The following is a 19,876-nucleotide window of genomic DNA, read 5'->3' as shown; positions in this document are numbered from 1 at the left end:
AACTTTTCATGTTTAAATTTTTGTCTTGCCATAAAATATGAATTTTATTTCACAAACTGTATCTGCTAGTTCGCCTGGCAGTCTACAGCCCCCAAATACCCTCTACAAAGAACCCAATTTTCTTTGGAAAGTAGTGAAAGCTGAACTCTTTCATCTCTAGGCTTACAAGGACAGCCTGGGGGGCTTTCTCCTTTCCCAGCCTGCTTCTGGTTACTCCTGGTTACACATATTCACACAAGTCCAGCGTAAAGTCTTAGTGGGTGCTCGTGTGCCCACGGTGTGACTCTGCCATCGCCAGGCAGGTGTTGGGTTGAACAGTGCACTTTTTTAGGACTCCCAGTGGTCCCCTGGCTTCGTGCAGCTCCCCGATCCCACACCCCAGTGGGGGTCTGGCCAGGCGTACCTCACTGTCCTGTTTCACCCAGTCTACGTGGCTCCCACGCATTGCGCACGCGCGAGGCGGAGCTGCCAGCAACTTCCGGGCACTGAGGGGAAAGCAGTGCAACGGGGCTAGGGGGTCCGGCCCAAACACCCCTTCCTGGCTCCTCCGCTTGGGATCCCGTATCCATCTCCAGAAGCAGGACTCAGGAGGCGGGGAGGCGATCTGCAGGAGCCGCTGAGGACCGCACTCACCCAGCCCGGTGCCATAGCCAGACCAGTAGCCCTGAGGCTTGGGGCGGGCCACGGTGCCACGCCTCGCGCACGCGCACTGGGAGTCGGCTGGACCGCACGGACGTTCACGTGACGCGGGGCGGTGCCCAGCGGGCTGGAGGGCCGGGATCGCCGACAGGAGGGAAGCAAACGGCGGGATCCGCGGTGGCGGTAGCAGCAGCATGGCCGCGCTCTATGGGGGTGTAGAGGGGTGAGTGCGGTCCGGAGGAGGGAGTCCGGAAGGGGTGGCCTGGACCACTCTCTGGCCCGAGGGCGGGGCGGGAGGAAGCCCGTGGCCAGGTCGGCAGGCTGGTGACCTCCCACCTCAGTCAGGGTACGGCCACTTTGGGCTTTTGGGCTGCGGGGTCTTGTGGAGGAGGAGTGTGTGCCCGCGCGACGGTGCCCTTGCGCGCGCGGTCGTGTGCTTTGTGGGCACTGTGTGCCACAGCCACACCCCGGGGGAGGTCCTTTGTGTTTAGCGGCGGAACCACAGCCCTTTCTCCCACGAAAGACCCACTCCACGGTGCTCCGCTGGAGAAGCTTCTTTTTTCCATTCCCGCTCCGGAGAGAGTTTTGCAGAACAGGTGTCATGTGTGAAGTTGCTGGACTGGGGGTCGGGAGCGGGGGTGTGGTGGAATCCCGGACAGTGATCTTTGCCGGAAGGTATCTGGGACCTAAAGCTGGGGGAGGCTGAAACCCCTCCATTCTTGGCACTCCAGGCTACTCACTCTAGATCCAACCCTCTGTTATTCTTGCTTATTTCCTGTTCGGAAGCTTGTCTGCAGGACTTTTTGTAATAGCTCTTCCCCTCGGTGTGACTATGGGCAAGAGTTTTGCCCTGTCTGGGCTTCAGTTACCACGTGTGTGAAGTGATAAGAGGGATGAACCGAATGATCGCTAAGTCCCCTGCATGTGGGTGTGGGTCCCCTGGGTGTGTCAAATCAGGGCACAGTAGAGGGTCTGAGCTAGGGCACTCACTTTTGAATCTGACATTGCATTACTTCAGTGGCAGTCACATTTCACTGCTGACTCATGGACCCCAAAGTCTTTTTTTTCACATGCATTGTTATGATTGATCTCCCTTGCCCTGTATTTATTGCACTGTTTTTTTTAAAAAAAAAACCTACAGAAATTTGCGTTCAGCCCTGTTATATTCATGAGTAACATATGACCCATTTTTCCAGTTTGTCAAGAGGTTCTTTGGGACGATAATCTGCCACCTCATGCATCAACTACCCCTTGAAACTTCTTGTCATCTTTGAGTTTGATCAGCAGGTCTTCAGTGTCCTTTTGTGATATTCCTAAAAGTACTGATCAATAAAGAAACATACATCACACCACCACAGACCTCCCTCCAAACTACCATTTCTCCCAGTAATAAGCATTTGACCCTTTAGTTGCTTAAGCAGGTATTAACTCTTCCTGTCATCTGGCCAGCATTTCTCACAAGCGTGTCTTGAAAATCTTGGCAGCTGGAGCTGCTAAAGGCAGCCTTTAGCTATTGTGAGAGAAGCAGAGAGACGTGCCATTCTTTTTAGTCACGTTTACTGAGTGTTACCTGTGCCTGGAATGAGGGTAAATAAATGATCCAGAGCTTGACCCAGTGGAACTTGTAGTCTAGTGAGAGGCAGACAGGAAAACAGCTTAACGCACTTCTAATACAGAGGAGTCCATGGGGGCACTGACATGGCTGAACTAATGGAGCTATAGTGGTGGGCCACACATCGGAGGTTTCAAGGACGAGGTAATATATGAGTAGGGTCTTGCAGGATCAGAAGGATACCCTCAAGGGAAGCTGAGCAGGAACTATGTTTTGGAAGTCCGAGAGCCCAGCAAACACCCAACCACAGAGGAGGGTTTGGGAATGGTGATTGGGCTTGCTGAAGCTGTCCCCCTCACTCTGGGCTCTGCCTATGACAAGGACTGCACAAGTTTAGCTGTATCTGCAGGTTTTTCTGAGCAAGACTGAGTGCCCCCTTGTGTTCTGTAGGGGAGGCACACGATCCAAGGTCCTTTTACTCTCAGAGGATGGGCAGATCCTGGCAGAAGCGGATGGACTCAGCACAAACCACTGGGTAAAGGCCACACTGAGGGGACCAGTGGGCTTGACTGTGGTTTCATTCTCTGGAACTCCTGTTAAGGTGGGGGCTGGGGGCTCACTTGGCAGCCTGTAGGGGCGACAGAGGCCATGCAGGCCTTTGTAACTCCTCCTTCCCTTGACTGGGGCCAGCTGATCGGGACAGACAAGTGTGTGGAGAGGATCAACGAGATGGTGAACAGGGCCAAACGGAAAGCAGGGGTGGATCCTCTTGTTCCTCTACGAAGCCTGGTGAGTCTGGGTAGAGTTTGGGAATTAGGTCACAGCAACACTGAGACAGCGAGTTTGAGCTAGATGAGTCCGATGACGGCAAAGGGAAAGGCCTTGAGGGCTTAGTCTCTGGTCTAGAAACTCACCTGATCACATCCACTCTTGTGGCTGCATTGTCACCTACAAGCCACAAGGATTGGAAGGGCACAGGGCTTTGGAGAGCCATGAGACCTCGCTTTGAATCCCGGCTTTGTCACTCAGCATCTGTGCTGTGTGACCCTAAGCAGGTTACTTACCTGCTGGAAGCCTCAGTTTCCTCGTTTGGAAAATACGGAAAACAGTAGCTACCTCAGAGTTGCTGGGATGGTAAAATGGCATGATACATCCCAAAGTGGTTTGCACAGAGCCTGACCCATAAGGTCTGATTAAATGTTACCTGTTATTCCTGGCTCAGCTTTCTCCCGAGTTGCTGTAGCTCCGGCTACTTCCTGGACGTATCCTCAGGGAGATGTCCTGCAGGCACAGCCAAACCCCACGCATTCTGAACCAAGCTTACCTCTCCTCGACTTGCTCCTCTGCCTGATTTTTTCTGTTAAGGGCACTGTTGTCCTCCCCAGCTCCTGACCTGGCATTGTTGAATCCTTCGTCTTGGCAGGGCTCAGTCCAGGTTCTTCTTGCAGCCGCAGCCTTCGATGAGGCACTGTGTGTGGCAGAGGGAGGACTGGGGCTTCATGAACAGGGTATGCCCAGCGGTAGCAAGCAGGGAGCAGATGTAGGAGGGGAGGGGGTCGAGAAAGGAGCTGGGTCTGGGGCGCTGCTTGCTCGTTCACCTCCCGCGTGGCCTAGGGCCTATCCCTGAGCGGTGGGGATCAGGAGGACGCGGTGAGGATCCTGATGGAGGAGCTGAGGGACCGATTTCCCTACCTGAGCGAAAGCTACTTAATCACCACTGACGCCGCCGGCTCCATCGCCACAGCTACGCCGGATGGTGAGGAGGTGGAGGGCGGGGTGAGGTTGAGAACCGGTTTTCCTGGGGAAGCCCCTTAGATTTAGCTGGCAGAAGTTGACTAGTAAATACCTGGGAGGCAGCCTTCATCACAGCCCCTGCTCCCTTCATTAGCTGAGGTTTGCCAGAGCAGGCACTGGACAGAAGGAGGGAAGGCAGGAAGGGTGTCTTGATGGGAAGCAAGAAAGGAGCCCAACATGAGACTCCGTTGCAGAGGAGGGAGCCCCTGGGCAGTGCAGGGACGAAGCTGGCTGGAGAAAGGAGCAAGTGCTGAAAAGACAATGGGAGGAACTCTGTGACGGGAGTATAAGAAGTGATGGTATCGTGAGATTGGCATTTGAATCTCAGCTCCTGTTTTGCCAGCTATACCATCTTGGAGAAGTTATGGAACGCTCTGAGTTTCAATTTCCTTATCTATAAAATGGGGTTAATTGTATTCATAAGGTGGTTTAGGGTACTGAATGAGTATCACTGTGTGAATAGGGTCTGACACAATCCCTGGCACATGGTAGGGACTCAGTAAAGCAGGTAGTCACTTGAAGGCTGGCTGGGCAAGGAGACCAGACTCGTGTGCCTCTCTGTTCCCTAGAGAAGGGCACTATGTGATTGGAGTTTCTCTGAGACCCAGGCCCTCCACCTTCAGGCAGGAAACTAGCTGGGCTCGGTTTTCTCTACAAAACTGGGTGGTGATCCCTTTGCTTGGGGCTGGTTTCTGTCCTTTCTTTCCTCAGTCAGAAGCTGTGTGCTCTGTGCAGGGCCTCGGCCACACTGAGTCTCCTGTGCCCTTTCCCCAGGTGGGATCGTGCTCATCTCTGGGACAGGTTCCAACTGCAGGCTCATCAACCCCGATGGCTCTGACAGCGGCTGTGGTGGCTGGGGCCACATGATGGGAGATGAGGGCTCAGGTGAGCTCACGCCGACTGGGCCTGGCTCAGGGTCCTGGACCGTTCACTTCCTGCAGCTCCCCATCTTCCTCTCCCCTCCCCTCAGCCTGCTGACCCCCTGGGGCTCCCTGGGGAGAGCGCCTGAATCTGAGTCCAAGATAATGACTAAGAGATCTAGAGATGCAAATGCCGGACTACTGGCTGGCCGTGCTCTTCAGCAGTGATTTGCACCCAGGACTCAGATTCATGCCTCAGCATAATAGCCGTTGCCTACCCGTGTTGACTTTTGGAGTCCTTAGGAGGGAATTGACACTGTGAAGGTTAAGGCCATAGATGTCAGGAAGTGCCGTACCAGTCTGCTAGTGGGAAGGGGGTCTAGAAGCTCCTCCCACCATCACCTCTTCATAGGTAGCAGGTGGACATTTTCATAAGGGCCCTTAGGGTCCAGCTCCTGGCCGTGACTCTCGTGGTTTGGGTGGCAGCTGACTGACCTGGTCTTTACATGGGGATGGGAGCTGATGTGACGCAGCTTCACCTGTTCAGTCTTCCCCCTCCAGCTTTCCCTTACGTGGATCAGTCAGATATGGTTTAATTAGAGGACCCCAGGCTGGGAATTGGGGCACCTAATTCTCTGTAATACTCAACCCTGTCTAGGTGTGAGTTTCCTTCCCTGTGAACTCGGGGAGATTGCCCCATCTTCTTAGCCCTTTCTGCTCTCTGCAGCCTACTGGATTGCACACCAAGCAGTGAAAATAGTGTTTGACTCCATCGACAACCTAGAGGCGGCTCCTCATGACATTGGCTATGTCAAACAGGCCATGTTCAACTATTTCCAGGTACTTCCCCTGCCCCTGGTAAACATGCATACCTGGGATAGGGCAGCGGGAGACCGAGCAGGAGTGAATTCAGGAGAGGGACTGGGTGGGCCCGGGGAAGTCGGGGTGAATTGTTTGTCGGAGCTGGAGGATGGAGAAGTCGTCTGTGAGGACCGGATTCAGAATGAGGTGGGCATGCATTCCCCGCATGAGGAGAGGGTAGGTTGCGGACAGGCTGGACTTCATCCTTGGGCAGCTAGACTCTGCGGCGAGTTGAAGGCAGATGCCGTTTAGGCTGAAGTGAGAGGTGCAGGGTGAGATCAGGAGACAGTGCACACAGACACAGGGACAGCAGGTGAAGTCTGAACAGGTATGTTGGCCAGTGAGCTGCCTCTGGCTGTATGGGTCAGGGAGGAGAGCCTGTTAAAGAGGGGCAGGGAGAGTTCTTGGGAGGGTACAGCTTCCCACCCAGGGAGGGCATCAGGGATTGACTGCCCTCCTTGTCTGGGCTGTGCTCATTTGTAGCGGGTTAGGAAACAGCTGCCTTTAGCTGCACCAGAGGTGGAGGCCGAGAGAGGAGAAGGCAAGTAAGTTTATTTGAGAGACATCTCTCTGGCTGAGGGCCACTTAGGCGAGCTGACTCAGCAGATTGGTTCTGAACAGCACTAATATGTCTACTGCTCCCTCTCTTATTGTTTAGTCATTAAGACATTAGAAAGATTAAATGACAAAGTATGTATGACATGCTTAATATGTTGCCACAGATGCTCAGATTTTAGCCCCCCACGCCCTCTTCCATTTTAGTAACGTATTCTAGGGAATCTCTGGTTCTTGGGACCTTCAGAGGCGTGACAGGTGTGTAAGGTAGTTGAGGTAGAAGATGCACTGTATGTGGTGAAATAAGTGTGGGAGAAACAAATCAATTTTGACTTCTCAGAGCCTTTGATCTGCATTGTGACTCTTAAGGGAGAGGTGCAATGAGCAGTAGTGGTTAGATTCCTTCGACCAAAGAAATCTTTTCAAGAGCACCTCAAGGAGCTGCAGAAGACTCTTTGGTGAGCGCAGGTCTGGGCTCTGTGTTGCGTCCAGGCTAACCTCTAAAGAGCAGTAGAGGCCATGCTGGGGAAAACATAACTTTTCTCAAATGAGAAATCTCAAATCCTTGTACTCTAGAGCTTAAACAAATATTATTCCAGCTTTTCAAACAGTAGAGACATCAGGAAGGCCAACTGGGTGGGCAGACTGGGAATTTTCCTTTGCTTCTGATGACTGTCTTGTGCCTTTTCTGTGTCTCTCAGGTGCCAGATCGGCTAGGAATCCTCACCCACCTGTATAGGGACTTTGATAAATGCAGGTTTGCTGGGTTTTGCCGGAAAGTTGCAGAAGGTACTGGAGATGGGGTAGGGTTTTATCTGACTTTGTTCTGCAAAGACCTCCCTAATTGGAGGGTGGAGCAGGGTTCAGATGGGGATTGGAAGCCAATTTCCCTTTGACCAAGTGCCGTCAGTTTTCTGCCACCGTGGGCCTTGGTACTGGTGAGCCTTGAGGTGGAGACAGAAGGACACGCAGGTTGTACTGCCAGTCGTTTTATATTACCTGTTTCTCTTCGTGACAGCTGTCACGGCTTGTGCAGGCTGTATGTCTATTTCTGAGAAATTTATGAAGCAGTTATCCTTTGGGCAGATCTATAACTTTCTTTTTTAACGAGTGATACCCAGAGGCCTAGGGAATCACGGAGCGGTTAGGCGTATTTGGTTGGGTTTCAGGAGGAGCTGAACCATAGGGCTTGTTTGTCTGCACGTTGCTTTTGCTCCAGTGTGCGGTCCATGTTCCCTTACTTTGGATTCCTGAAGCCTCAGGGCATTGTAGGGCCCTCTTAGCTCCTGCTGGTCTGAGGCCCTTTCAGAGCAGAGCTAGGAAGGGGCTGGGCTGACTAACAGCAGACTGTTGGAGGCGGGTGGGCAGCCCCGAGAGGAGTACCAGCCAGCTGTTCAAGTAGGGTCCTGGGTCCCCAGAGCAGAGAGACCTTCGGGGACAGACTGAATAACAGTGTAAGTTGGAGTACAGACCAGGTGCCAGTGTTTTCCCCAGCGGGGCTGCCCTTCTTGAGTGCCTGGAGTGAGCCACCTCTGTCCAGGACACCCTTCCTAGGGTGAAAGTAGCTGGTGGGGGCTGGTGGGTAAGGATGAGAGGCAGCTCTGGAGGCTGGCTTACCCACACGCCGTGAGGTGAGCATCTGTTCCTGGTTGAGACCTCTGCTAGCCATCGTACTCGCACTGCACTGTTGCTGCCCTGCGACAGAGAGAGAAAGAGAGTAACTGAGGACCGGAGCCTCCCTGGCTATTCACCCACTCCATTCCTTCCTCCCTACCCCAGGTGCTCAGCAGGGAGATCCCCTTTCCCGTTACATCTTCAGGAAGGCTGGGGAGATGCTGGGCAGACACGTTGTGGCAGTGTTGCCTGAGATTGACCCGGTGAGTTGAAGGGAGGAAGTGGAGTCCGGGGAGCTGCTGGGCCAGACTCGGCCCTTTCCCATTAGAATGAGACTGTCCCACCAAACTGTAAACTGGATACGATTTTAAAGGAACTTAGGGTATGAGAAAAATTCTGCAGGAAGTCTATAACACAAAAAAGTTCTTTGGGTCAGTGCCCTCCCTCATCCGTGTTTATATATAGCAGATTGGCTTACTGTGGTATATGTACTGTCCCCTTTCTTTCAGTCCTGCTTCTGTCCATTTCCTTCCCTTCTCTTTTCTTCCTCTGTGTTGCTGCTTAACTCTTTTTTCTCTTCCGTTCTCTACCTTGCCTTTATGAATCTCTCTATTTTTCTCCCTTTTTTTTTCTTTTGAGTCCACCTTCTGGTTCTCAGCTAGAGGGAGAGTGACTGGGATAGGTTGGGCTAGTCTTAACGAACTTCCCCCTCTGGCACTGGAGAGGCTTGGTTGCCCCCAGTATCCATTTCTGCTCTCCTCCAGGTCTTGTTCCAAGGGGAGATTGGCCTCCCCATCCTGTGTGTGGGCTCTGTGTGGAAGAGCTGGGAGCTGCTGAAGGAAGGTGAGTATAGGATGGGAGGCAGATTGAGACAGGCAAGGGCAAAAGATGGGGCTGGAAAGGGGGTGGCCTGGGAAAACAGCCTGCCCTGGGGAGGACTTGGGACCCGGGCCCTGCCTGTGGACAGGCAGGCCACAGATGTCTCAGACCAAGGCCCTCATCCTTCACTCTTCCAGGGAGCCCTTTTACAATGTCCCATCCAGCTTCCTTGCACTCTTAGAAAGACATTCTCTTCCAAAGGATTTATTAAATAGGCACCACCTTTTAAAAATTAAAGACAAATCTAACTTGAAATTGGAGCTTCTGACCAGCATGTGGTGACATCCGAGTCACCATAATCCTAGCTAGAAGGAAAGAAATGTGCCTTCTGCAACCTTGCAGCTTGTTTCAGGTGGCTGTGTGGTTTCCATTAGATACTCTGAAGTAGCTCCAGGATCCCTGATGCTACCTAGGAACCCCCGGGAGGCATCGGGGGCTGGGGGCCTCGGGCTCCAGTGCCCCACAGCCGTTACTGGACTCACGCACCCTGGTGCAACCATCTGTTAGGGATTTGGCATGTGGGACCTCCACAGGATGCCTCAGGGCCTGGGCCTCTTCTTTCCCTCCCTCTGTCCCCACCTTCTCCCTGGTCTCTCACCTCCATCCTCTACATTCTTTCCTCCAGGTTTCCTTTTGGCGCTGACCCAGGGCAGAGAGATCCAGGCTCAGAACTCCTTCTCCAGCTTCACCCTGTTGAAGCTACGGCACTCCTCTGCCCTGGGCGGGGCCAGCCTAGGGGCCAGGCACATCGGGCACCTCCTCCCCATGGACTACAGCGTCAATGCCATTGCCTTCTACTCCTACACCTTCTCCTAGGGGGCTGGCCCTGGCTCCACCCCCTCCAAGCCCAGTGGACATTGGGTGCTGGAAGGCAGGAGGCTTTTTCTCCTTTTCCTTTTCTTTTTTTTGAAAAAGAAACATACAGAAGAAAATAAACGCACTTTACCCACTCCCCAGTTGGATTGTGTTATCAAGTACGTTTGCCGTGTACATCCTCAGCTCACCTGCCAGCAGGTATCCCAGAGGGCTCAGAGATGGTTTTAGCCCAGGGTTTAAAGCCCCACCCCCAGATGCTTGGCCTGTGGTCTGCAATCTGCTCGCCACACAGTTAGGCAGATAACCTGTGTGCTGCCCCTGCCCACCACGTTAGATACTTATGCCTTGTGGCTGCCAGTTAACTTCTCCAGTCAAAGGTAAGGGTCAAGATTGCTGCCTGACCATTTTTAGTGGAACTAAGTGTTGTCCATGGAGAACATCACCAGCAATAACCTTAGCTATATCACACCCTCTCTTGATAGGATCCCAGTAGGATTTAGGGGACAGGGTACAATTCTAATCTGGGAGAATTTTTACCTCACTGGATTTGGTACTTACAGGTGAACAGCACATTTTGCAGCTTTTCTGCATGAATGAGCTCTTAAGAAGTTGTGAGGATGGCTGATTTCCAAGAAGGCCAACTAGACACAGCTAGGCAGCCTACGTGTTCCTGGTGACTGCTGGCCTGGCTCTGGTTACAGGATGACACTGTTGTGTGGCAGCGGGAATGATGAACACCAGTGAGGAGCAGACATGATTTCCTGTCCTCTGGATACTGCAGCTTGATTGGTCAAGACAAGCCCAGAGCTTCCTGTTCTGCCCGTGCTGCTTGGCGAAGACTGAAGCCAGAGTCTCGATCCACAGTGGCTGCCTCTCCAGGTGTCTGGAGTGTAAGCTGTTAGAGGCATGGGTCACGTCCTGAACGTCAGTTCTCAAACTGCTGTGCGTCAGTTATTCACGAGCTTGTTTTAAACTCAGGTTTCTATTTTTTCCCCCTTCCATAAGGTGTCTGATTCATTAGGTCAAGGATGAGATGAGATGGGGAATTTTCATTTCTACCGAATACCTTGGGTAATTTCTGCTGCAGAGGTCCAGGATCTGCACTTGAGGGAGCTCTACCCAATAACTTTGGAGCTCTGATTAGGCTCTCAACGGGGTCTTGAATACTTGTTTCCCAAGTCAGATGACACTTATTTCACTGTCTAGAACACAACGGTAGCGGCTCTTGTCCCATCAGCTCTAGCTCAACACAACAATAAGAACTCAAGACAAGTCCCTTCTGAAGGGACAGCCAGCCCTCTTCACATCTAGGTATGGCCCAGACCACTGGGGTGAGCTCTCAGCAAGTCACCAGTACATCATCAGCTAAAAAGCTTGCAAGGAGTCAGGGACACAGCAGAGTGCCTTTGCTCCATCTCAGTCCTAATAACGCTTACTGATGAGTGGTGAACTTTGGAGAAGTCTTTTCACATGATCTCAGGACCAGGATCAAGCAGTACGTCGGATTTATAATCTAAAACTATTGGTGAAGAGTTTAAAAAGAGATATTTATGGGCTTGTGGCACAGTGGTTGAGAGTCCGCCTGCCGATGCAGGGGACGCGAGTTCGTTCCGCGATCCGGGAGGATCCCACATGCTGCGGAGCGGCTGGGCCCGTGAGCCGTGGCCACTGAGCCTGCGCGTCCGGAGCCTGTGCTCCGCAACAGGAGAGGCCACAACAGTGAGAGGCCCGCGTACCATAAAAAAAAAAAAAAAAAAAGATATTTATGTTCTTCAGGGTACAGCCATCACTTCCTTACCATTGTCCAGGCTCTACTATTCCAGATGGACAGTGGAGGGCTTAGAGCACAGCTTGACTGACTTTCTAGTGCCAGCTCCTAAGTATTCACTAAATATTAGTTGAAAAAATGAAGGCAATGTTAAACTGCACAAGGTCACTTTGTGTTCCTTTTTCCTTTGATCAAAGGAGATGTGACGGGGTAGCTTATTCTCCAGTTAGGCTCTGTTACACAGAGGTTGCAGTGCAGGTCATAAGTGATTTTTGATGAGATTCTCCCCCTTTAATTTTAAACTTTATAATCTCCTTCACTAATAAGATATCAGGAGCAATTAATGGGATTCTGCACTGCCAAGGCATTAAATATGTATGTATTCATCTCATCTGAGCTTATAACAGCCAAACAGGAGAGCTGGGAACAAGAACTGGACTTGAAGAGGCCGGCACTGCCTTCGTCTACCTGTGTGATCTCGTGGACAGCACGGCCTTATCTGCGCCATCCACTCAGCAAATGTTCACTGAATGTCTTCTAGCTGTGATGAGTGCTCTAAGGATTTTTAATATAAGGATTAAAAATGAGTATACCGTTACACCTTATACCAACAGAAAGTTGGTAAAAATTTAGGGACTATACTGCTTACAATACTGCACTTCTCTTTAATGGACTTAGTTTAATGAAAATTTTAAGTGAATGAATACACCATTCATGTCTGTAAGGCTGTGAATAGTTAGGCCCTGTATAGACATAACTCTCTCAAAAAGCTGTAAATAGGCAAGTCAGCTCAGATTTTTTTAAACCTGATTGTAGGAAGGAGGCAAATAAAAGCACTCAAGACAAAACCCATTGGCTGTGGTCTGGTCCCATGATCTTTTTACTATAAAGCCCCTCGGAGAATCATTGGGAGATTCAAGCTAGGTGTAAACCGAGTAAGAGTTACCAGACTAACCAACCTCCACAAGAGCAAGGATGATGTCTGCCTGTTAACTCCAGCAGCCCTGGTACCCAGGACAATGCTTGGTACCTAGCAGGTTCTCAGACTTGTTCAGTAGTTGAAAGGCAGATAGAGAAGCCCTTTACTTGTTTTCTAGATGAGTCAGTTTTCCCCAGGAACAGGAAAATATCAGCTATCCAATTGCCCTTCAAACCCAAGGATTTCCTGTTACCGCCTCTGTTCAAAGCCACACACATTATTGCCACTATCACTACCATGTATTAAGTGCCTATCATATGCCAGGCAGTATTTTGAAATTAAATTTGATCTAATTTTCACAATAGCCCCCAGGAGGAAGGTGTCACACCTTTACCAATAAACAGGTTCAGGCCAAAGGCACAAAGTGGTGGAGGTGGGATTCACTCAGGTCTGTGACTTCCAACACAATGCTTGCACTACTTTGTAACACCATTTAGAATGGAAAATTAGGCAACTAAAACTGTGATCCACGTTGAGACAAAATCAAACACATACCACACATACGGCCCCTTGTAGTATGATATAATGACCCAACTGTAGGAAAAAGGGTACCACTGCCAGCAAATGCATTTTATTCTCATTTTAATGAGATTTTCAACAGCTGCCATTTGGTTTGTATAGCAAATTTTTAAAAAAGTAACTTTTTTTCCATTTTTGATATTCTTATGAAAAGTATTTTCTTCAATTTTAAAGTCCTGCCCCTCCCCCAAAGTATTAATAACTACCATGTGATGTGTATTTAGGGAAAAGAAAGGAACAAAAACAGCTTTTAAAACACTTGAGAAATAGGGATAAAGGTCCAAAGTCCAGGCCTGGGCCTGCTGGAGGTGCTGAGCTGCCCTGGCACGCTCGGCGCTTCACCGTCCACAACAGCAGATGCGTGGGCCGTGCACAGACCCGCTGGGATGTACCGCAAAGTCCACTCCCTTTCTCCTCCTGACCGCCTCTGCTGGCTGGCCTCTTTCCTTCCAAATTGGTCTAACAAAGGCAGCACGGTCTTTAACACATGTTCCGCTTTGTAATGGAGACGACGCTATTGAGCAAGTTCTGAGATTCCTCCATTTTGTCGGGGAGGAAAACATATTCAACACAGTATTGATGGTTTCACTTTCTTGTCCACTCAAACACATGCTCATTAACTTATTAAGCTAATTATCAGATGCTTCAGAAGCCCGATGTGTAGACAGCACAGAAGTTTCATGTAAAAAGGAAGTTGCAAAATTATAAAAGTTTCTGCAGCAGGTCAGGCTCCTCGCGCAGCTTCTGATGATGAAGCTGGTTCTGATAGGCAGTCCCTTTGACATGCGCAGCACCCCGCCAGGAGCCCTATGTTCTCAGGGTTCCATTTAGACCAGGAGGTTGAAATCCAATTTTAAAAGACCCCCTGGTGACGAAACATATACCCATCGATGGAATATTATTTAGCAATAAAAAAGGAACAAACTACTAACACAAGTTATGTCATGGGTGAACCTCGAAAATATATGTAACTGAAAAAAGCCAGATACAAGAGACCACATTTTGTGTGATTTCATTGAGATGATGTCCAGAAAAGGCAAATTTATAGCGACAGAAAGATTAGTGATTCCCTAGAGCTAGGAACAGGTATTATCATGTAAATAGGCATGAAGGATCTTATTGAGGGGGATGAAAATGTTCTAAAACTGAGAACTGTATGGCTCTGCCACTGAGGAAAGTTACTAAAATCATTGAATTGTACACTTGAAATGGGTGAATTTTATGTTATGTAAAATATGCCTCAATAAAGTTGTTTAAAAAAAAAAGTCCCTGTCTCGCAAACCACCCGTCAAGCATTAAACATTTCTGAAGGCTCACAATCAACAGGACAGGATTATCAATTAGTGTTGAGTTACAGAGTGAAAACATTGTACTCTTTTATAGTACATAGCCTAGAATGTTTCTTTACTATTTATAATATTAAAAGGTAGCCAGTAAGAAGGTAGGATTGGGGAAGAAAACTCAGCAGACCTCACAAATGAGACTCCTAGTAACAAAATCTAAAGGGGCTTTTTCTTTTAAAATAAAGATGGTGCATCTGTCCCTTTGTAGATTTATCTTCTGTCCCCTGGGGTAGGGTGGTGAATCACTTGGCTAACGCCCCATAGAGATCAGGGTACTCAGCTGTCCTATTTGTATGAACCCCCCTAAAATCTCGACTGGGGACAGCAGTGGGGGGCTGGGCAGTGAGGGCAGAGGCCAAGTAACAAGCAGGAAACTTGAGTGTTTCCTTGGGTCAGCCTCCTATTCCCCTGTCCTTTGTCACTAATTGCAGATTCAAGATGGGAGAAATAAAGACAGAAGATTAAAAACAAATGGGGGAAAAAAAAAACCGTACAAAATTGTGATGAAATTCACAAGGCAGCAGAGCACTGGCTGCAGAAAAGTACTCTGCGTACTACCCAGGGACCAGGAGAACTAATGATCTCTGAGAGGGGAAACGATTCACATGGGTAACCGTGGGCAGAGGTAGGAGGAGACCAAGGTTCCTGCTGCTCACCAGATCCCAGTCAACCCTCCTGTTCTCTCCATCAACTTCCCAAACTAACGAGGTCTACATTTATCCCGGGGGAGAGTGGCTAGGAATACACAGTCTTTCCCAAAAGGTGCCCGTCTCCAAATCTTGGTCAAATTTGTCAGGTCTCTGCCTGAACCCATACATCAGCATAACCTAACCAAGCAACATTATTAACCCGTGATGCCAGGACCCTTACTGAAGAACACTTGCCCCCTCCCATCTCAGGAGTGTAGATTCCTGGGCTCCTGATGTTTCTACATGGGCTTTGCAGCAGCACCAATGCAAGAAAATTCAGTCAAGCTGTTTCCTTTGGCTACTTCTTCACACAACTTTCCCGACATATATTAATTTCTACTCTGAAGTCAGAGTGTTTGACTCACCTCCTTACTTCCCAGCATCTTCAAAATCAAGACAGAACTTTGACATTAAAGCGATACACAATTTGAAAAATGCTGATTACCTCTAAAAACATTTTAAAGTTATAATTAGCATTGTAACCTTAATTAATGGGACCCCAGCTGTTTTGACTTTGGAAACTAAAGGTGCTGCAAAGGTCCAGCCTTTTCCTTGCAATCTTTTTGGGTTTGACCTTATGTGATCCCCGAAAGTCAACTGCCGCAGTCAGAAACTGCTCCAAAGACCCAAAGGTGCAGGTGCTCAGGCCTAGGCTGTATCTATCAAGTTTTCTGCTGCAGTTCAAAGGGCAGGAGAAAATAAAAGGTATTTCTTTTGTTTTTTACCCCTTGAAGAGCAGGAGATAAAATCATTTTCATTTTGGAGTTTTAGAGTCCAATAATCACAAAATCAGTCACTAATAAACTAACACTGGGACCAGCCAGAATTGGCAATTGTTGAAAATACATATTCTGTTTCTATAAACTTCTAGTTGCCAATTAAAAAAACTTAGAGTAGTGGCTTAAGTTCAATATCAAAATCATCACTTATAATACCAGCCTCATCCTTAAAAGGTAAATGTGTCTAGTTTGGCTTGCACCCAGAACCTCTCCTATGAGGAAAAGTCTGAGATAGAGGTTCCCAGCCTTTCCCCAGTGAAGATCCAATAAGACCCACACGCATTTCCTGTTAAGGAGTTGGCAAACTCTGACTATAGCTGGGCCTGTGGTCTGGGTGACAATTGTGCTCCCACCTCACAACATAAAATAGATGGAGAAAAAGGTCACGCTGCAAGAGGAACCGCTGGAAGCACAAACCTACACATTAAGAAGGGGGTCACACTGCTAGCTGCTTCCTGATCTTGAGTCAGCGCACTGTGTCTGAGTGGGACTGGAATGGCCAGCCCTCAGGTTCCACTGCTTGGCTGGAAGGAAGATTTCTTAGTCCTGACCAAATATGCCTTGTGCAACCACGCTGACATCCTAGATGAAACCCCACAGCAGATGGGAAAACAAGTCCTTTGAACTACACCTAATACCTTAGCCTATCCTGGTGTCAGAAGGGCAAGCCTGCTTCAGGATGAAGAAACGGCTCCATCTGGATCCCTGTAGGACTTCCCAGACCAGGAGCCACACAAGAATCCATGGTGCTCTTTGTGATGGAGACACCACGGTCTAGACAATGGCTCTTTCTGCAATCCCAACACATTTCCAGCAGCCTTCAGAATTCTGAGCTTGGACAAGTTAATGCAGACTGAAGGAGGAAAAGCGGCCCTGGAAGAAAGAGACCTCTATTTCCACACTTCCTAGGTCCTCTCCTTATTAGAGGCAACAATTCCAGCTGAAAGCTGAAGCTGGAATTGAGACATTTCTTTATTCGTAGCCCTGCCTGAAAACGAGTTAAGAGTTCCATTCTCTCGAGGTAGAGACTTTGGGAATTCATGAGCACATCTGACAATACGAGCTCCCTAAACTACTCTCCTATGACATGTGACCTAACAAGGAAGGGCATTTTTCAAATGATGCCATCCTAAAGGCTCAAACAAGGAAAAGATGTGGGTTCATATTTTCAATCTGACATAAACCTGTGGCTGTTCAAAAAGTCAACAAGGGACCTCATAAGAAAAAGGAGAAATTCTTAAATTTTCCAAACCGTAGTCCGTTCCTTCCAACCTCTGTCCCACATCCACATACTGAATTTACACAGACTTTATTTCAAGTTACATGATGTTTTCCTGACAGGCCTATCACACAAGACAGTGGCAGTCACACAGAAGCCACTGTCCTCCTCAGGCCCCTGCAAGTCCTTGCCCGTCCTGGGAGAACGGCCAGGACTGGACATGCTCTCTTTTAGACCTGACTCTCCCACCGACTTCTCTAGCACACAAAGGCAGCTCCTGGGCCAAGTTTAGTTCCTTATGAGTATCAACAACGACAACAAAAACCCCTGTGACTTGTGGGCAGGAAAGGAACACACCCAGAAAGTCCAACCTAGAAAACTCAAAAACCTGGGTATGTGGGAACAGCAAAATTTTATAACTGCCACAACTGTCCTGGTGGGTCACACAGTCACAGGGTCAAACGCGACTCGCTCTCCTAGGCTTTTTTGGAGTTCTTCTGCATAATTCTGTAAGGTGGGAAGAAGCATCCAAACTGTGAACTGAGCTCCTTGCTAGTGTCCTGAAAAATACATTGACTTGTGAAAGTGCACAAACCTTTCTAAGGAAAGTAAGGTACCAGGTGGACCAAGTCCTCATGGGGCTGGAAAAAAACTGTCAAAATAAATTTAAGACATAACTAACAGGATTCAAGGATGACTTCTCCAGGCTGACGCTGATGGCCAGCACCACATGCCTCTCGTACACCTTTGGTAACATTACCTTTTCTCAAAAACAGAGTAGGGTTGGGGTGGAGGGGAGACAGGAGACTAGACACCATGAGACGAAATGGCAAATCCACTCTAGTGCTCTTTTACCTTGTAAATTTTGAGTCTGATGGTAGCTGTAAACAGAGGCTTAAGAGTAGGCCAACAGTAACTGAACGGCTCAGGTGACAATCACCATCCCAGTCCTCTCCTGCTTTACAACTTTCATCAACCAGATGGCTGATGAAAGTTGCTCCTATTGGTTTCCAGTACTTTAAGCCTGTGTTTTCTTGAATGGGGTTCAGGCAGGGAGACATGGGCTCAGCAGGCCACTGGTAATCCCAGCTCATCACAGGAAACTCCCAGGGATCACGGAGCTGTGCATTCTGGTTTACAATACCTGCTTCTTCCACTCATCCCTCTTCCCATCCAGCTCAACAGACTGAGTAAGTAGTGCTCCAGGTGTTCATTGCCCTTGGTAAGTATACAGCAGAGCGGGAAGGGCATTCTTAAACACCCAGATTTTCTTGGTCAGCTTATTTTGTTTAAACACATACAGCAGAACATTCCTGACGGAGGAGGGGGGGGCGGGAATTGCAATTTCCCTAAATCAAAAAGCTAATAATAATAGGAAATTGCTCCAAATGAAAGTCAGTAGAACAAAAGAGAAATACTCAGAGGCTTGTAGAGAAAGACTGAGCACATTAGTTACTCCAATCACAGTGTCGAGTTAAACCACTGTCCCCTTTCCCCGCTGTGCACCCCTTGCCCGTCCCGCCCCCCTCTTCAGCTCCGCCTTTTTGTGCAGCATTGTCCCCAGATGTGGGGACGTACAAGTTCTCCTCAAAGCTTTCTGTCAGCTCAGTACTTCACTCCTGGAATAAATTCCTTGGCATCCGGGTTCAGGTTACTTTTGCTCTGAAATAAGAACCAAGAGATAATAAATGCCAAGGCAAGCTGTACTTTAAAACGTATTTTTCCTTGCTTCCGTTATTACCAGTACCTTCCTCTCAGCCTCAAGGAGAGAAAAAATAGAATTCCTTGCAACTCAAGCTGTTGTTGAGTTGTTTCTTCTGGGCTGCTCTCAATGTTCTGATGTACTAAGCCCTGCTAACCTCATTTTCTCCTTCCTACTTTAGACTCCTGTTTCCTTCATGATGCTTTCATTTAAATTTGACTCCAAAAATACTTTTTCAATTTATTAGTACCTTAACTTGATGAAAATCAGAGTACTCCATCAAAGCAGTTTGGTTACCACAATCCCTATTTTTTTTTTTTTTTCATCTTTCTGTACTCTCTGGTTATCTACTATCTTGTGAATATCTAAAACCTCATCAAACTGCAGGGCACAATCATTCAGAAAGTGAGTTGTGTGAGAACAATATCACTTACAGAATTCTGACATTAGGTCAACATGGAATGCAAGGAATTAATTTATCTGGGCTTCTAATTATAAGTGGAAGATGGTCTCTTAAGAGTATATTCCTTCCAAAGCGAACAGGCAATTTTTATAACAGCATCATTCAAAATTATAAATACAGATTTGAGGGATAGCAAAAGAAAAGGACAGCAGCAAATGATAATTTGAAACCAAACCTCTTCCATGTTCAAATTTTTATCCTTAATCCCAGTTCTGCTTTGAAAAGCCCATGGGAGAAAATGAAAGTTGGTAATGCTGCAACCATCACATTTGCACAGTGCTTTAAGAGGCGCAGTGCATCTTCAACGCACCCCCTTATTAATGCCCAGGTGATGAGTGAAGAATCAGCGGCTCAGAGGGCTCCAGAGCTTGCCCAAGGTTGTAGGGCCAAAAAGAGAGTCTGTGACTCTAAATCCTACATTCTTTTCACTATGTCACATGTGGAACTACATATGCTCTTACCAAAATATCTTCAGAATCATGACCATCACTGACTGACAGTCCATTTAACTGTTGTTGCAACTGTCCCATGGCCTGAGGCAGGTCTCGTGATGGAATAAACCAGTCCTGGTCTTCCTCATCCAGCATCTCCTGGAAGCAGCGGTCCAAGAATTCTTGCTCCTGCAGCTCCTCTTCCACCTAGCAAGCAAAGTGGAAGAGCTCAGACGTACTGTCCCAGTGGGACTCACACCTTCCAGTTTTTTCTCTACCTCTTTCTTTCAGAGGTTGTTACTACGCAGTTAAGAATGATCTTGTTGGGGGGCTTCCCTGGTGGCGCAGTGGTTGAGAGTCCACCTGCTGATGCAGGGGACACGGGTTCATGTCCCGGTCCGGGAAGATCCCACA

General features: G+C 48.6%; 3 protein-coding genes across 6 annotated transcripts in view; 1 reads left to right on the top strand and 2 right to left on the bottom strand.

The window, feature by feature from the left end:
- The window catches only part of TEX261 (testis expressed 261), a 33,162-nt gene extending 32,307 nt beyond the window's left edge, over positions 1 to 855 (bottom strand). For both annotated transcript variants that reach the window (XR_003794860.1, XM_029231678.1), the window contains exon 1: positions 404 to 855. Coding sequence is in view for 1 of the 2 variants with exons in the window: in XM_029231678.1 (XP_029087511.1) it covers positions 404 to 835 (432 nt within the window). In the remaining variant the exon portion in view is untranslated. The remainder of the gene's footprint in view (positions 1 to 403) is intronic.
- Positions 649 to 13,793, top strand: NAGK (N-acetylglucosamine kinase). Of its 2 annotated transcripts, XR_003794859.1 has the most exons (11): positions 649 to 862; positions 2,642 to 2,726; positions 2,882 to 2,980; positions 3,806 to 3,947; positions 4,760 to 4,870; positions 5,573 to 5,685; positions 6,963 to 7,050; positions 8,041 to 8,138; positions 8,640 to 8,718; positions 9,380 to 9,768; positions 10,131 to 13,793. XR_003794859.1 is itself a non-coding variant. In XM_029231677.1 (10 exons), exons 1-10 carry the CDS (start codon positions 834 to 836, stop codon positions 9,568 to 9,570), a joined length of 1,035 nt encoding a protein of 344 aa, XP_029087510.1. In that variant the 5' UTR covers positions 649 to 833; the 3' UTR covers positions 9,571 to 13,793. The 2 variants fall into 2 exon arrangements, 1 of the variants encoding a protein (XP_029087510.1); XM_029231677.1 differs by having other exon boundaries at positions 9,380 to 13,793.
- A 4,597-nt stretch (positions 13,794 to 18,390) lies between these two features.
- The window catches only part of PAIP2B (poly(A) binding protein interacting protein 2B), a 39,652-nt gene continuing 38,166 nt past the window's right edge, over positions 18,391 to 19,876 (bottom strand). For both annotated transcript variants that reach the window (XM_029231391.1, XM_029231392.1), the window contains 2 exons: positions 19,493 to 19,669; positions 18,391 to 18,528 (listed from right to left, as the gene is read on the bottom strand). In XM_029231391.1, coding sequence (XP_029087224.1) covers positions 18,472 to 18,528; positions 19,493 to 19,669 — 234 coding nt within the window. In that variant the 3' untranslated portion in view covers positions 18,391 to 18,471. The remainder of the gene's footprint in view (positions 18,529 to 19,492; positions 19,670 to 19,876) is intronic.

The sequence above is a fragment of the Monodon monoceros genome, unplaced genomic scaffold (assembly GCF_005190385.1).
Source record: "Monodon monoceros isolate NGI ecotype Baffin Bay Population unplaced genomic scaffold, NGI_Narwhal_1 Super_Scaffold_19, whole genome shotgun sequence".
Classification (NCBI taxonomy): domain Eukaryota; kingdom Metazoa; phylum Chordata; class Mammalia; order Artiodactyla; family Monodontidae; genus Monodon; species Monodon monoceros.
Note: the sequence above shows the minus strand (reverse complement) of the source record. Positions and strands in the feature narration are given on the sequence as shown.

What these genes read in the sequence shown, in the direction of transcription:
- NAGK (XM_029231677.1), top strand. Translation starts at nt 834, where the DNA reads ATGGCCGCGCTCTATGGGGGTGTAGAGGG. An exon ending in GACTCAGCACAAACCACTGG is followed by an intron (nt 2,727 to 2,881) that starts GTAAAGGCCACA and finishes GACTGGGGCCAG; the next exon opens with CTGATCGGGACAGACAAGTG. An exon ending in TTGCCGGAAAGTTGCAGAAG is followed by an intron (nt 7,051 to 8,040) that starts GTACTGGAGATG and finishes TCCCTACCCCAG; the next exon opens with GTGCTCAGCAGGGAGATCCC.